This window comes from Oncorhynchus tshawytscha, unplaced genomic scaffold (assembly GCF_018296145.1).
Source record: "Oncorhynchus tshawytscha isolate Ot180627B unplaced genomic scaffold, Otsh_v2.0 Un_scaffold_339_pilon_pilon, whole genome shotgun sequence".
NCBI classification, from domain to species: domain Eukaryota; kingdom Metazoa; phylum Chordata; class Actinopteri; order Salmoniformes; family Salmonidae; genus Oncorhynchus; species Oncorhynchus tshawytscha.
In genome coordinates this window covers 111,252-125,770 of record NW_024609815.1, presented here as the reverse complement: position 1 = coordinate 125,770, position 14,519 = coordinate 111,252, and the positions used below count along the sequence as shown (strand labels likewise).

At 46.5% G+C, this 14,519-nt stretch overlaps 2 protein-coding genes across 2 annotated transcripts; both read right to left on the bottom strand.

Annotated features, from left to right (window-relative positions):
- Positions 1–352: 352 nt before the first annotated feature.
- LOC112240046 (propionyl-CoA carboxylase subunit beta) lies at positions 353–4,538 on the bottom strand. Its single transcript, XM_024408420.2, has 13 exons — positions 4,269–4,538; positions 4,067–4,186; positions 3,876–3,944; positions 3,726–3,782; positions 3,521–3,634; positions 3,306–3,416; positions 2,959–3,188; positions 2,796–2,877; positions 2,599–2,722; positions 2,417–2,524; positions 2,070–2,269; positions 1,056–1,155; positions 353–986 (listed from the first exon to the last, which is right to left on the bottom strand). Exons 1-13 carry the CDS (start codon positions 4,512–4,514, stop codon positions 865–867), a joined length of 1,683 nt encoding a protein of 560 aa, XP_024264188.2. The 5' UTR covers positions 4,515–4,538; the 3' UTR covers positions 353–864.
- A 472-nt stretch (positions 4,539–5,010) lies between these two features.
- On the bottom strand, positions 5,011–9,975 carry LOC112240047 (neutral cholesterol ester hydrolase 1-like). The gene is made up of 6 exons (XM_042318747.1): positions 9,483–9,975; positions 8,539–8,782; positions 7,142–7,211; positions 6,691–6,862; positions 6,484–6,623; positions 5,011–6,398 (listed from the first exon to the last, which is right to left on the bottom strand). Exons 1-6 carry the CDS (start codon positions 9,621–9,623, stop codon positions 5,912–5,914), a joined length of 1,254 nt encoding a protein of 417 aa, XP_042174681.1. The 5' UTR covers positions 9,624–9,975; the 3' UTR covers positions 5,011–5,911.
- Between the last annotated feature and the right edge of the window lie 4,544 nt (positions 9,976–14,519).

Genomic DNA, 14,519 nt, shown 5'->3' with positions numbered 1-14,519 from the left:
TTGATTGGACAGGCACACACAGTATGTCAAAGGACTTCTCCGTAGAGCTCCAAGACAGTAACTTAACAATGTGGACAAAGTCTAAACAACAGTATCTGTACTGTACATTTTCCCTGACACCCAAAGTACTCATTACATTTCCGATGCTTAGCAAGACAGGAAATTTATCAAGAGAACATCCCTGGTCATCCTTACTGCCTCTGATCTGGAAGACTCACTAAACACATTCTTCGTTGGTGTGCTCCTGGATATGAAAAAACAAAATGGTGCCATCTAGTTTGCAAGTTATACTTTTGATACTTGAGTATATTTTAGCAATTACATTTTAAAAAAAAAACACTTAGACATTTACTAGGTGAATTTCACTTTTACTTGAGTCATTTTCTATTAAGGCATCTTTACTTTTAGTCAATTATGACAAGTGGGTCCTTCTTCCAGCATTGGTGACTAGGATGAGTCAGGGTGCTTGGCTGATTATCACACACGTTCAAACTGCCATTGGGATATAACATTCTGTCTCACACGCGGACACAGAGACATTTTTATTTAACAAACTAGTCTATGGACTCACGGCAGGTGTGCTGATTCTTCCAAACAAGTCCCACAGGGTTAGATACATAAATTGATCTAAGCCAGGTCTCTCCAACCCTGTTCCTGGAGAGCTACCCTCCTGGAGGTTTTTGATCCAACCCCAGTTGTAACTAACCTGATTGTTTATCAACCAGCTAATTACTAGAATCAGGTGGCTAGATTGGGGTTTGAGCAAAAACCTACAGGACAGTATCTCTCCAGGAACAGGGCTGAAGAGCCCTGATCTAAGCTATAGGTGAAGTGAGAGACAGGTCGGGTGGTTGAAGATGTCTGTTAGAGTGGGATGTTGGCGTGTTTCTTCCAGGGGTTGGTCTGTTTCTTGGAGGCCAGAACCTCCAGATCCCTACAGATCCTCTTCCGGGTGGTCGATGGCACGATGATGTCATCCACGAACCCTAAAACACACACGGTTACAACGGGGGAGTGGGTGTAATGTTTGTTGGAATGGATGGTGTGTGTAGTACCTCTGACAGCGGCAGGGAAAGGGTTGGCGAACTTCTCTACGTATTCAGCCTCCTGCTCTGCCTGGTTGGATTTCCCTCTGAAGATTATCTGTACAGCACCCTGGGAACATGTTAGAGAGGCAGACATGTTGGGGATGTTTTCAAGTGAGCACTGACCTTCTCCCATTTTGACATTGTGAAGGTGCGTGTGTGTTGCGTTACCTTGGTCTTGTGTAGAAGGTGTGTGTTGCGTTACCTTGGTCTTGTGTAGAAGGTGTGTTGCGTTACCTTGGTCTTGTGCAGAAGGTGTGTGTTGCGTTACCTTGGTCTTGTGCAGAAGGTGTGTGTTGCGTTACCTTGGTCTTGTGCAGAAGGTGTGTGTTGCGTTACCTTGGTCTTGTGCAGAAGGTGTGTGTTGCGTTACCTTGGTCTTGTGCAGAAGGTGTGTGTTGCGTTACCTTGGTCTTGTGCAGAAGGTGTGTGTTGCGTTACCTTGGTCTTGTGCAGAAGGTGTGTGTTGCGTTACCTTGGTCTTGTGCAGAAGGTGTGTGTTGCGTTACCTTGGTCTTGTGCAGAAGGTGTGTGTTGCGTTACCTTGGTCTTGTGCAGAAGGTGTGTGTTGCTTACCTTGGTCTTGTGCAGAAGGTGTGTGTTGCTTTACCTTGGTCTTGTGCAGAAGGTGTGTGTTGCGTTACCTTGGTCTTGTGCAGAAGGTGTGTGTTGCGTTACCTTGGTCTTGTGCAGAAGGTGTGTGTTGCGTTACCTTGGTCTTGTGCAGAAGGTGTGTGTTGCGTTACCTTGGTCTTGTGCAGAAGGTGTGTGTTGCGTTACCTTGGTCTTGTGCAGAAGGTGTGTGTTGCGTTACCTTGGTCTTGTGCAGAAGGTGTGTGTTGCGTTACCTTGGTCTTGTGCAGAAGGTGTGTGTTGCGTTACCTTGGTCTTGTGCAGAAGGTGTGTGTTGCGTTACCTTGGTCTTGTGCAGAAGGTGTGTGTTGCGTTACCTTGGTCTTGTGCAGAAGGTGTGTGTTGCGTTACCTTGGCTCCCATCACGGCCACCTCTGCAGACGGCCAGGCGTAGTTCACATCTCCTCTCAGGTGCTTGGAACTCATTACGTCATACGCTCCTCCGTAGGCCTTCCTAGTGATGATGGTGATCTTGGGGACTGTGGCCTCAGCAAAGGCAAACAGTAGCTTGGCCCCGTGTCGGATGATACCGCCATACTCCTGTGACGTACCTGAGAGAAACGGCGAGGAAGGTGAAATCCTCTGGTTTGAAAAAAAATCAGTACGACGGTTTCACAATTTATGCGAAAGAAGTCAACTGAGACATGTACTTGTTGACGTGCCAATTATTCATGAGGAAAGTCAGACTTGCGGACTACCTGGCAGGAAGCCGGGCACGTCCACGAAGGTGAGGATGGGGATGTTGAAAGCGTCGCAGAAACGAACAAAGCGAGCTCCCTTCACTGATGAGTTAATGTCCAGACAACCTGCACACACACACAGGAGAAGCATCATCACCACCGTCATCATCATCACTAATCCATCCGACTCTTCTACTCACCAGATGCTACTTTAGGTTGATTCCCTACAATTCCAACAGTTCGTCCGTTCATGCGAGCGAATCCCACTACGATGTTTTTAGCGTAGTTAGGCATGATCTCGAAGAACTCCCTCTCGTCCGCAATCTAAAGTTAAACCCACAGATCAATAGACAACAGGCTCTGTGTGTGTGTGTGTGTGTGTGTGTGTGTGTCCTACCCCCTGGATGATGTCCAGCATGTCGTAGGCTTTAGTGGTCTCAAAGGGAACAATGGTGTCCAGACCAGGAACCAGTCTATCACTGGAGAGGAGAAGGGATGAGATCAAACATCCTCCAAAGGCCCTTCCCATGGATTACATATTCAGTTCTGTGATTGGCTACCTGGGGTCGTGGCACTCGGTAACAGGGGCGGGGTCCTGGTTGCTAAGAGGAAGGAAGTTGAAGAAGTTTCGGAGGTTGAGCAGAGCATCGATGTCGTTCTCAAATGCACGGTGAGCGACGCCTGACACGGCGGTGTGTGTTTTAGCTCCTCCCAGTTCCTCCTGAGTGACGTCTTCATTGGTGACAGACTTCACTACGTCAGGACCTGTGATGAACAGGTATGAGGTGTCCTACACACACACACACAAAATCAAAGACCTGGATATAACCCATGTTAGTTGTATTAATTGTACAGTGCATCTATGCAGGAAGGGTCCTGTGGTTCTCCTATACCGTGTGTGTCTTACCTTGACCATAAAGGTGAAGTCGGTCAGGGCAGGAGAGTAGACAGCTCCTCCAGCACAGGGACCCATGATCAGAGAGATCTGAGGAACCACACCTGAAGCCATCACATTCCTCTACAAAGACAAAGAGACCGGGAGAGTACATTTTAGAAGCGATGTCATTTCTTTGCTGTCATCCTCATCCCAGTAACCAGTCGAATCAAGCCCCGCCCCCTTACCAGGAAGATGTCAGCGTATCCAGCCAGTGACTCCACCCCCTCTTGGATCCTGGCTCCGCCAGAGTCGTTTAGACCAATGACTGGAGCACCCACCATCATGGCCTGGTCCATGATCTACAGACAAAGGGATGTGACTAGAAGTAATGAATGAGAAGCAGGAGTGGTGTGAACCACCAGGCCCTGGAGAGTGAGCCCGTCCTCCTACCTTACAGATCTTCTGTGCGTGAGCCCCAGACAGACTGCCTCCAAATACTGTGAAGTCCTAAAACAGAGCAAGAGACATTTATTGTGAAAATAAATGGTAACTACTTTGATGTGTGTGTGTGTGTGTGTGTGTGTGTGTGTGTGTGTGTACCTGACTGAAGACGTACACCAGCCTTCCGTTGATCCTCCCCTGTCCAGTCACCACACTGTCCCCTGCGAACTAGAGGGAGTGGGAAGCTGAAACCATGTTGATGACTAATCAATTTTTAAAAAATGTATCAGTGTATTCCATTGTGTCCATAGGCTGGATAAAACGTAGGAACCTCTATGGTGAAGTGTTACCTTGTTGTGGTCCTCTTCCATGCCGAAGTCAGAGCAGCGATGTTCCACAAACATGTCACACTCTACAAACGAGTCTTTATCCAACAGGAGCTCAACTCTCTCTCTGGCTGTCAGCTTCCCCTGTGGAGAAGATCATTACACAGACAAAACGTTAAACGGACCGACAGACAGGCAAACACTTGCGCATGCACAGATTATTTACCCTTTTGTGTTGCGCGTCAATTCTCTTCTGACCTCCTCCGATCAGCGCAGCATTTCTCTTTCTGTCTATCCTCTCCTGGACGGAGAGATGACTAACGGAATACCACCGCCGAGACTGTTGCTGCAGCTCGGACTGTGCAACCGCTGCCGAAGCCACGCCATGTTTTACCTGTCCGAATGTTTTAAAAGAAGCTTTTAGTCCGGAAAGCAGACCACAGCTACTCCGTGCTACAGCGAAGGCCGCCATTGCTGTCTGACTGACGTACCAGGGTGGGTGGGCACTGTAGGAAAGTGACGCGCGATTGAGCCAATCACCAGACGTTCTTTTTTTTAATGGCCAGTCAAAAACGAGGTAGATCTGGAGGGGGGTTGACTTGACGTGTCAACATATTTAGAACCGTATATGATAGGTCAACCTTGAGGGGTTGTAGATTGATGTTTGGTCTGAATGTCATGGAAATACAAACTACACTCCCCAGAAAGTTGGTTTGGCATCTCCTCTGTGATTGGTCGGTCTGACCGACGCCCTTCCCTCCTAGCCACAACTCCTTACCTAAACACTGTTGTAGAGCTATCATTGGATTGGTAGAATAAGCAACATGCTAAATGTATTATGCAGTATACATGTGTCACTCATCTATATGTTGAAATCGTTTCGAAACTCAAGTATGTATATTGTACTGGCTGTGTGTATGTATGTATGTGTAACACTGTAAGCCTACAGTATAAAACAAGAGAAACACTCAAACTGATTCATATTTATTGGAGGGTTAAACATCTAGCAACCATTACAATCATAATTGTACATAAAGTACTGACACCCAGCAGCAGTTACTGGGGACAACTGAGATCATTCTGTTCAGTGGAAAACAATCAAGCTCTCACAGCGTTCTCAGATGAAGTGTGTAAATACAGTCTGGTTGTAGATGAAGTCCTCACTCCATAACTTGTCTAAAGAACATACTTGTTTTTCAAGTTGTGTTATTGCTTTTTACAGCACCAGGGGATCCTGTTGTATGACCCTACCTTTTGAGTCTTCATGGTTTTTCCATAGAGGCACAATTCTTTATAGATTGCATTGATGTATAAGCCAGTTGTGCACATAACATAATTTAACCCAATCTAGTCTAGAACTAGGACTGTTATCAGATTACCCAGATTACTACATTCTAACACTGCGCATTGATTGGCTTAGATGGACGTTTATTTTAGTGTATTAGTTTGACAGACAGATAACAGACTGCATGTTTAAAACACATATGTATTGTTCAGGTCAGGTGAGCAGAGCTGGGATAGGATAACGTGTGTGTGTGTTTAACGGAACCAAACATATTGTGACACACACACACACACACACACACACACCAGAGTGCAAACAGCTACAAATCAGGGAACGGTGTCTCTGTTATATTCTTACATTCTAACACAGTTTAAAACACCAGTCCAACCCAGTTTGATCCAGTTTAACCCAGTAAGAGAGTCATTCTAACCCAGGTCAACAATCAGGTTGAACCCAGTTTAAAAGCCTTAAAACATCTGCTTGTCTAACCTGAACATTGGTCTGAAATTCTGACTGCGGCTTTGGGTTTGCAGTTGCACACGCACACGCACGCACGCACGCACACACACACACACACACACACACTAGAGGTTTTCCTGCAGCCAGTCCATGTATCCTCTGATCATTCTTTCCCCCACATCGAAGAAAAACGGCCAGTGTGCAAAACTCAAGGCGCCGTGGAAACCATCGTCATAGTGATGGCTGGAAACCATGACGCCCGCGTCCTGTAGCCTCCTGGTGTACATCAACCCATCATCTCTGAGCACATCGTGCTCACACGTTAGAATGTAAGCTCGCGGCGTTCTACCCAGAACCCCCTGTTCCGCCAGCAGCGGCGCCGCTCGGACATCCATCAACACCGGGAGAAGATTGCCCTCCTGCCCCATGACCTCCTGTGACCCCATCTCCATGCCAACAGGCTTGTAATGCTTAATGTGTTTGGCTGGCAGAAGGTTGGTCCAGTTGAGATGGGAGCGGAGGGAGGGAGGGATGGAGGGATGATGGAGGAAGGAGGGGGACAAGAGGAGGGGATGGAGAGAGGTATCAACCCCCAGGTAGAGCAGCCAGAACCTACGGACAAAGAGAGAGGAGGGTTACTAACACAGGTGTGTGTGTGACTGTGTGTGTGTGTGTGTGAACATGTACATGTGTGTACCTGGCCATTATAAAGCGGTGTAGGATGGGTATGTTGTGGTTCTGTTGGTGGGATGGAGTGTTGAGGTCTAGACCCTGGAGGACTGGGTAGATTAACGCCTGAACACTGAACTTCACACTCACACTGTCATCTACCGAGATCTGTAAAGACAGGGAGAGTGTGTTAGTGTGTCTGTGTAGACGTGTGTGTGTGTGTATTTGTGTGTACCTGCTGTGCGACAGCCGCAGCGAGGTTTCCTCCAGCGCTGTCGCCTGACACGGCCACACGCTGTGGATCCACAGACAACTTTCCCAGAATGCCCGGCTCAAGGAAGTGCTTGGCCGCAGCCAGACAGTCCTCATACTGCACAGGGAAATGCACTTCTGGAGCCAGACGATACCTACGATACACTACACACACACACACACACACACACACACACACACACACACACACACACACACACACACACACACACACACACACACACACACACACACACACACACACACACACACACACACACACAGTAAAAGTTACAAAACACTTCTTTATCCTTATAACAATTTTGTCCAAACCTTAACTTGTTACTATGGCATTATAAGAACCCAAGACATTCATATTGAGTGTGTGTGTGCAACTGAAGCTAATACAGTGTGAAAAGAGATGACACACTTACTCTACAGACACAACCACTGCATTCAGCTCATCAGACATCTGCCTACACAAGACATCATAGCTCCCCATCTCTGAGAGGAAGACAGGGAGGGGGAAGAGAGAGGTGGGGTGAGTAGAGAAGGAGTTAGGGTGGGTAGAGAAGGAGAGAAAGAGAGAGGTAGGGGGAGTAGAGAAAGAGAGAGGTAGGGGGAAGTAGAGAAGGAGAGAAGTAGGGGGAGTAGAGAAGGAGAGAGGTGGGGGAGTAGAGAAGGAGAGAGGTGGGGGGAGTAGAGAAGGAGAGAGGTGGGGGGAGTAGAGAAGGAGAGAGGTGGGGGGGGAGTAGAGAAGGAGAGAGGTGGGGGGAGTAGAGAAGGAGAGAGGTGGGGGAGAGTAGAGAAGGAGAGAGGTGGGGAGTAGAGGAGAGAAAGAGAGATGGGGGAGCAGAGGAGAGAAAGAGAGATGGGGGAGCAGAGGAGAGAAAGAGAGAGAGATGGGGGAGCAGAGGAGAGAAAGAGAGAGAGATGGGGGAGCAGAGGAGAGAAGAGAGAGATGGGGGAGCAGAGGAGAGAAAGAGAGAGATGGGGGAGCAGAGGAGAGAAAGAGAGATGGGGGAGCAGAGGAGAGAAAGAGAGAGATGGGGGAGCAGAGGAGAGAAAGAGAGGGAGATGGGGGAGCAGAGGAGAGAAAGAGAGGGAGATGGGGGAGTAGAGGAGAGAAAGAGAGGGAGATGGGGGAGTAGAGGAGAGAAAGAGAGAGAGATGGGGGAGTAGAGGAGAGAAAGAGAGAGATGGGGGAGTAGAGGAGAGAAAGAGAGAGAGATGGGGGAGTAGAGGAGAGAAAGAGAGAGAGATGGGGGAGTAGAGGAGAGAAAGAGAGAGAGATGGGGAGCAGAGGAGAGAAAGAGAGAGATGGGGAGCAGAGGAGAGAAAGAGAGAGAGATGGGGGAGCAGAGGAGAGAGAGAGATGGGGGAGTAGAGGAGAGAAAGAGAGAGAGATGGGGGAGTAGAGGAGAGAAAGAGATGGGGGAGTAGAGGAGAGAAAGAGAGAGAGGGGGAGTAGAGGAGAGAAAGAGAGAGAGATGGGGGAGTAGAGGAGAGAAAGAGAGAGAGATGGGGGAGTAGAGGAGAGAAAGAGAGAGAGATGGGGGAGCAGAGGAGAGAAAGAGAGATGGGGAGTAGAGGAGAGAAAGAGAGATGGGGGAGTAGAGGAGAGAAAGAGAGAGAGATGGGGGAGTAGAGGAGAGAAAGAGAGAGATGGGGGAGTAGAGGAGAGAAAGAGAGAGAGATGGGGGAGTAGAGGAGAGAAAGAGAGAGATGGGGGGGAGTAGAGGAGAGAAAGAGGAAAACAGTGACAAGTCAAAGGTTACATCAGGGTTACATCATGAACTAGATGTGTTTATGCTGGTAAACACACACTTACTTGTGGCCCCCAGGGCCCATCCTCCTCCATGGTAGAACATCACAGCCCTCCTCAGACCCCCCTCTCCTCCCCCCGCGGCCGGGGGCTCGTACACACGCACCGGGACTCTGTCAAAGTCCACGTCACTCACCCTCACCCCGCCTCTCTGCCCTCCCGCCATCTCCCCCAGGGTCTCCAGCCCCGATATGGTCCCCCGAATCCATGGGATGTGGTGACTGAGACCAAGACACTGGCACAGGTCACCCTGGGAGAGAAGGACAGAGAGATAGGGGGGAGATGGAGAGGGCGAGAGAGAGAGGCATTTGAATGAGGTCAGAGAGCTGGAGTATCCCTGGTAGTTTAGTATGCTAACCCTGTTCTAGGGGCTAGGGCTTTGACTTGAGAGTGAGTGTTTGTTCTGTCCTACTAACTCCTATGGTCAATGTCACACCCTTGGCAATGACCACCATAGGAGTTGGCAAGACAGCACAGATCCTTGGCCAGGATAGGGCTCCCAGAGGACACTTTTAGCAATCTACTTACCCCATGACTGTGTGAAATCTAGGTGAAGGGCCACACACACACAAGGACTGTAAAAGAGCTCGTGCTGTATTTAGCTAATTCAAATCAATTAGCCACATATGATTTCACACAAGGGCTGGAGAAAGCACAGTAAAGCATTGTTTTATGTCTATCACCAAATCAGTTCACATGTTCTACTTGTTCAGACTAACTAGCTAGCTTGACAACGCGTCACATGTTAGCTGCATTATAAAAACTATTTAGCTAGTATAGCCTCCAACTCAGTGTCTTAAACCAATAGGCCTAAACCTGCTGCACCTGAATGCGATACATTAGTCGAGTGATAGAGAAAGCATTGCCTACTACTCGTTAATTTAAAGAACTGTCAAGCTAACGCAATGTAAAGTATGATTTCGCTGATAGCCATTCTTCTTGTTTCTTACCACTTGCAGCATAGCACGGAATAAGGCGTCCAGCAGCATCAGTTTCAAAGGCTCCTCGATGGCAGCAGGTAACGGTGTATAGATGTAATAAGAAACACCCACCGTTAATAGCAATGTTACTACAACAGAAGACAACTTCATCTTTAAAACACCAGTATTACTAACGTTAGCTATCTCCCTAACATGAGACTTAGTTAGCTTTATATTAAAGATTCCGACTTCTCTCGTTAATACCGCTTCAATGGAACGTGTAAGAATTATATCAATTACATATTCTGAACCAGTTATCGATATCGAAAAAGTTACACCCCTTGATTTTGCATATTCGGTGTCGTATTTTCTTAGCTAAAACGTTACTCCCCTCCGCTCAGAGGTAACGTCTTAAAACTGCAACGCCTACTTTTGGATGGTAATGAAACGTGGCAATAGTTTCTAAATCACATGACATTGCTCTCAATTCCACGGCAATTTGCTGAGCTTTTTTTGCCTTTATCAATTCATTTTCATTCACTTTACAGATAAATACTTCCAAAAAACGTAAATACTTCCACCCCATATATAAAAACAACTGGTTCAGAGACCTGGCCAGTCCAATCTATGGCTTCTTCAGTAGCCTCCACCCCAAATCACTTGCATGAATTCAACCAACTTTGATTGGTTCAGGGACTTCAACAATAAAATGTAAGGCAATTCCTTTTCTATTTTTGAACTTGGGCTATTTTCTATGATTTCATATTATTTTAAGTGGGAAAAAAAATGATTAAAAGGTAAATAGCTTCCACCCCTAAGGACTTTCATAAATAAAACCAACTGTTATTAGTTCAGGGAAATCTCGCTATACCGCCGACGAACCATCAAACAGGCAAAGCTTTGAATCGTACTACACCGGGCTTGCAGGGCTTGCAAACTATTACAGAATACAAAGGGAAGCATGGAGGAGACCTGCCCAGTGACACAAGCCTACCAGACAAGCTAAATAAGTTCTATGCTCTCTTTGAGGAACACGGAAACTTGCATGAGAGCATCAGCTGTTCTGGACGGCTGTGTGATCACGCTCTCTGCAGCAGCCTATGTGAGTAAGACCTTTAAACAGGTCAACATTCACAAGGCCGCAGGGCCAGACGGATGACCAGAACGTGTACTCCGAGCTTGTGCTGACCAACTGGCAAGTGTCTTCACTGACATTTTCAACCTGTCTGTGACTGAGTCTGTGAGTCTATAATACCAACATGTTTCAAGCAGACCCCCATAGTCCCTGTGCCCAAGAACACTAAGGTAACCCGTAGCACCCACGTCTGAAGCCATGAAATGCTTTGAAAGGCTGGTCATGGCTCACATCAACACCATTATCCCAGAAAGCCTAGTCCCACTCCAATTTGCAAATTCCACCAAAAGATCCACAGATGATGCAATCTCTATTGCACTCAACACTGCCCTTTCACACCTGGACAAAAGGAACAACTATGTGAAAATGCTATTCACTGACTACAGCTCAGTGTTTAACACCATAGTGCCCTCAAAGCTCATCACTAAGCTGAGGACCCTGGGACTAATGACCTCCCTCTGCAACTGGATCCTGGACTTCCTGACGGGCCGCTCCCAGGTAGTACGGGTAGGTAACAACACATCCGCCATGCTGATCCTCATCACAGGGGCCCCTCAGGGGTGCGTGCTCAGTTCCCTCCTGTACACCTTGTTCACTCATGACTACGCGGCCAGGCACGACTCCAACACCATTATTAAGTTTGCCGATGACACAACAGTGGTCCAAGCACACCAAGACAGTCGTGAACAGAGACGGAAAAGATTTGGCATGGGTCCTCAGATCCTCAAAAGGTTTTACAGCTGCACCATCGAGAGCATCGTGACAGGTTGCATCACTGCCTGATCTTGCAACTGCTCGGCCTCCAACCACAAGGCACTACAGAGGGTAGTGCGTACGGCCCAGTACATCACTGGGGCCAAGCTTTCTGCCATCTAGGGCCTCTATACCAGGCTGTGTCAGAAGAAGGCCCTAAAAAATGTCAAAGACTCCAGCCACCCTAGTCCATAGACTGTTCTCTACACTACTGCAAGGCAGGTGGTACCAGAGGGCCAAGTCTAGGTCCAAGAGGCTTCTAAACAGCTTCTACCCCCAAGCCACAAGACTCCTGAACATCTAATCAATTGGCTACCCAGATTATTTGAATTGCCCCCCTTTTACGCTGCTGCTACTCTCTGTTTATTATCTATACATAGTAATTTTAATAACTCTACCTACATGTACATACTACCTCATTTACCTTGACTAACCGGTGCCCCCACACATTGCCTCTGAACCGGTACCCCCTGTATATAGTCTTGCCATTGTTATTTTACTGCTGCTCTTTAATTATTTGTTACTTTTATTTTTATTTATTTGTATAAACTATGAAAAAAGACATATGGAATCATGTATTAACCAAAAAAGTGATGAACAAATCAAAATATATTTTAGATTTAAGATTCTTCAAAGTAGCCACCCTTTGCCTTGATGACAGCTTTGCACACTCTTGGCATTCTCTCAACCAGCTTCACCTGGAATGCTTTTCCAACAGTCTTGAAGGAGTTCCCACATATGCTGAGCACTTGTTGGCTGCTTTTCCTTCACTCTGCGGTACAACTCATCCCAAACCATCTCAATTAGGTTAAGGTCGGGTGATTGTGGAGGCCAGGTCATCTGATGCAGCACCATCTCTGTCCTTGGTCAAATTGCCCTGAAACAGCCCGGAGGTGTGTTCTGGGTCATTGTCCTGAAAAACAAATGATTGTCCCACGAAGTGCAAACCAGATGGGATGGCGTGTCGCTGCAGAATTCTGTGGTAGCCATGCTGGTTAAGTGTACCTTGAATTCTAAGTAAATCACAGACAGTGTCAACAGCAAAGCACCCCCACACCATCACACCTCCTCCATGCTTCACTTTGGGAACCACACATGCAGAGATCATCTGTTCACCTACTCTGCGTCTCACAAAGACAAGGTGGTTGGAACCAAAATCTCAAATATGGACTCATCAGACCTAAGCACAGATTTCCACTGGTCTAATGTCCATTGCTCATGTTTCATGGCCCAAGCAAGTGTCTTCTTCTTATTGGTGTATTTTAGTAGTGGTTTATTTGCAGCAATTTGACCATGAAGGCCTGATTCACCCAGTCTCTTCTGAACAGTTGATGTTGAGATGTGTCTGTTACTTTAACTCTGTGAAGCATTATTTGGGCTGCAGTCTGAGGTGCAGTTAACTCTAATGAACTTATCCTCTGCAGCAGAGGTAAATCTGGGTCTTCCTTTCCTGTGGCGGTCCTCATGAGAGCCAGTTTCATCATAGCGCTTGGTGGTTTTTGCGACTGCACTTGAATAAACGTTTCTTGAGATTTTCCGTTTTGACCGACATTCATGTCTTAAAGTAATGATGGACTGTCATTTCTCTTTGCTTATTTGATCTGTTCTTATCATAATATGGACTTGGTCTTTTACCAAATAGGGCTATGTTCTGGATACCAACCCTACCTTATCACTACACAACTGATTGGCTCAAACGCATTAAGAAGTAAAGAAATTCCACAAATGAACTTTTAACAAGGCACACCTGTTAATTGAAATGCATTCCAGGTGACCACTTCATGAAACTGGTTGGGAGAATTTAAAGAGTGTGCAACGCTGTCATCAACTCAAAGGGTGGCTACTTTGAAGAATCTCAAATATAAAATACATTTTGATTTGTTTCACACTTTTTTGGTTACTACATGATTTCACTTGTGTTATTTCATTGTTTTGATGTCTTCACTATTATTCTACAATGTAGAAAATAGTAAAAATAAAGAAAACCCCTGGAATGAGTAGGTGTGTCCAAATTTTTGACTGGTACTGTAATGCTGGAAAAGTCTGAATCATAAAGCTAACAACACCTCACTCCCAAATCCCTTAACTACCCCAGTGTGTGAGCCTACAGCGAATGGTAGGTTGGGAAACTACGTTTTTCGGTCGCGACTGCAGTTGACTAGTATGACCAGTAGGTGACGCTATTGGTCTCATAATTTAAACATGGTGTGGTCTGTACGGGCACGGTTAGATTTCACATTAGGACAGCAAGGGTCGTCAGTGGCCAGAAGATTGTTCAGCCACTGAACCACAAGACAGTTACAGCTTGGGGTTTTCCTAACCATGAGTCCTGAGTCCTGACCAAATGAAAAAAAGCTTCTATCTCCAGGTCATCAGACTGCTGAACAGCCGTCACTAGCAGGTACCCTGGCCTGCGCCTTAGACACTGTCACTAGCCAGCTACCTGCCTGGTGCTCTGCCCTGCACCTTGAGACAAATGCCTCATGTATATAGATAGTCATTGAACGCTGGCCCCTCATATTCTGTTTATATACTGTTGTTTACTCACCGTGTATGTATCTATTGTAATATACCTATCCTAATATACCTCCTACTGTACATACCATTGTCTTTTTAAATTATATACTATCTATACACACACACCACATATTTATATTCTGGATTGTCACACATGCTCACTGTAATATATCTACTCTGGGTTGCTGATTGGACCCATTCTGTCATTTCTCAATTTCTTCTTTCAATGTATGTATTATTTGTGTATTTGTATTGTATTTGTGAGACATTCTACTGCCCTGTTGGAGATAGAAACATAAGCATTTCACTGCACCTGCTATAACACCTGCAAATCTGTGTATGCAACCAATAAACTTTGATTTCATTCGGCCAGAACTATAATAGTATAGTATTTAATAGTATTTTAATGGTCTCTGTCCCTCAATTCTATCCCTCCCTCCCTCCCTCCCTCCCTCCCTCCCTCCATCTCTCTCTCTCTTCCCACGCTGTATCTCGTCCCCTGGAGACCCTCCTGGAAATGTAAACAAACAGCAGAATAGAATTTAAGATCAGAAATCTCCCCCTCATTTTCCAATACACGTCCGTCCGTCCGTCTGTGTGTGCGTGCGGACCAGCAGCACTAGACCGTGTCAGATTATGGAAGATGGGTGTGCTTACTTTCT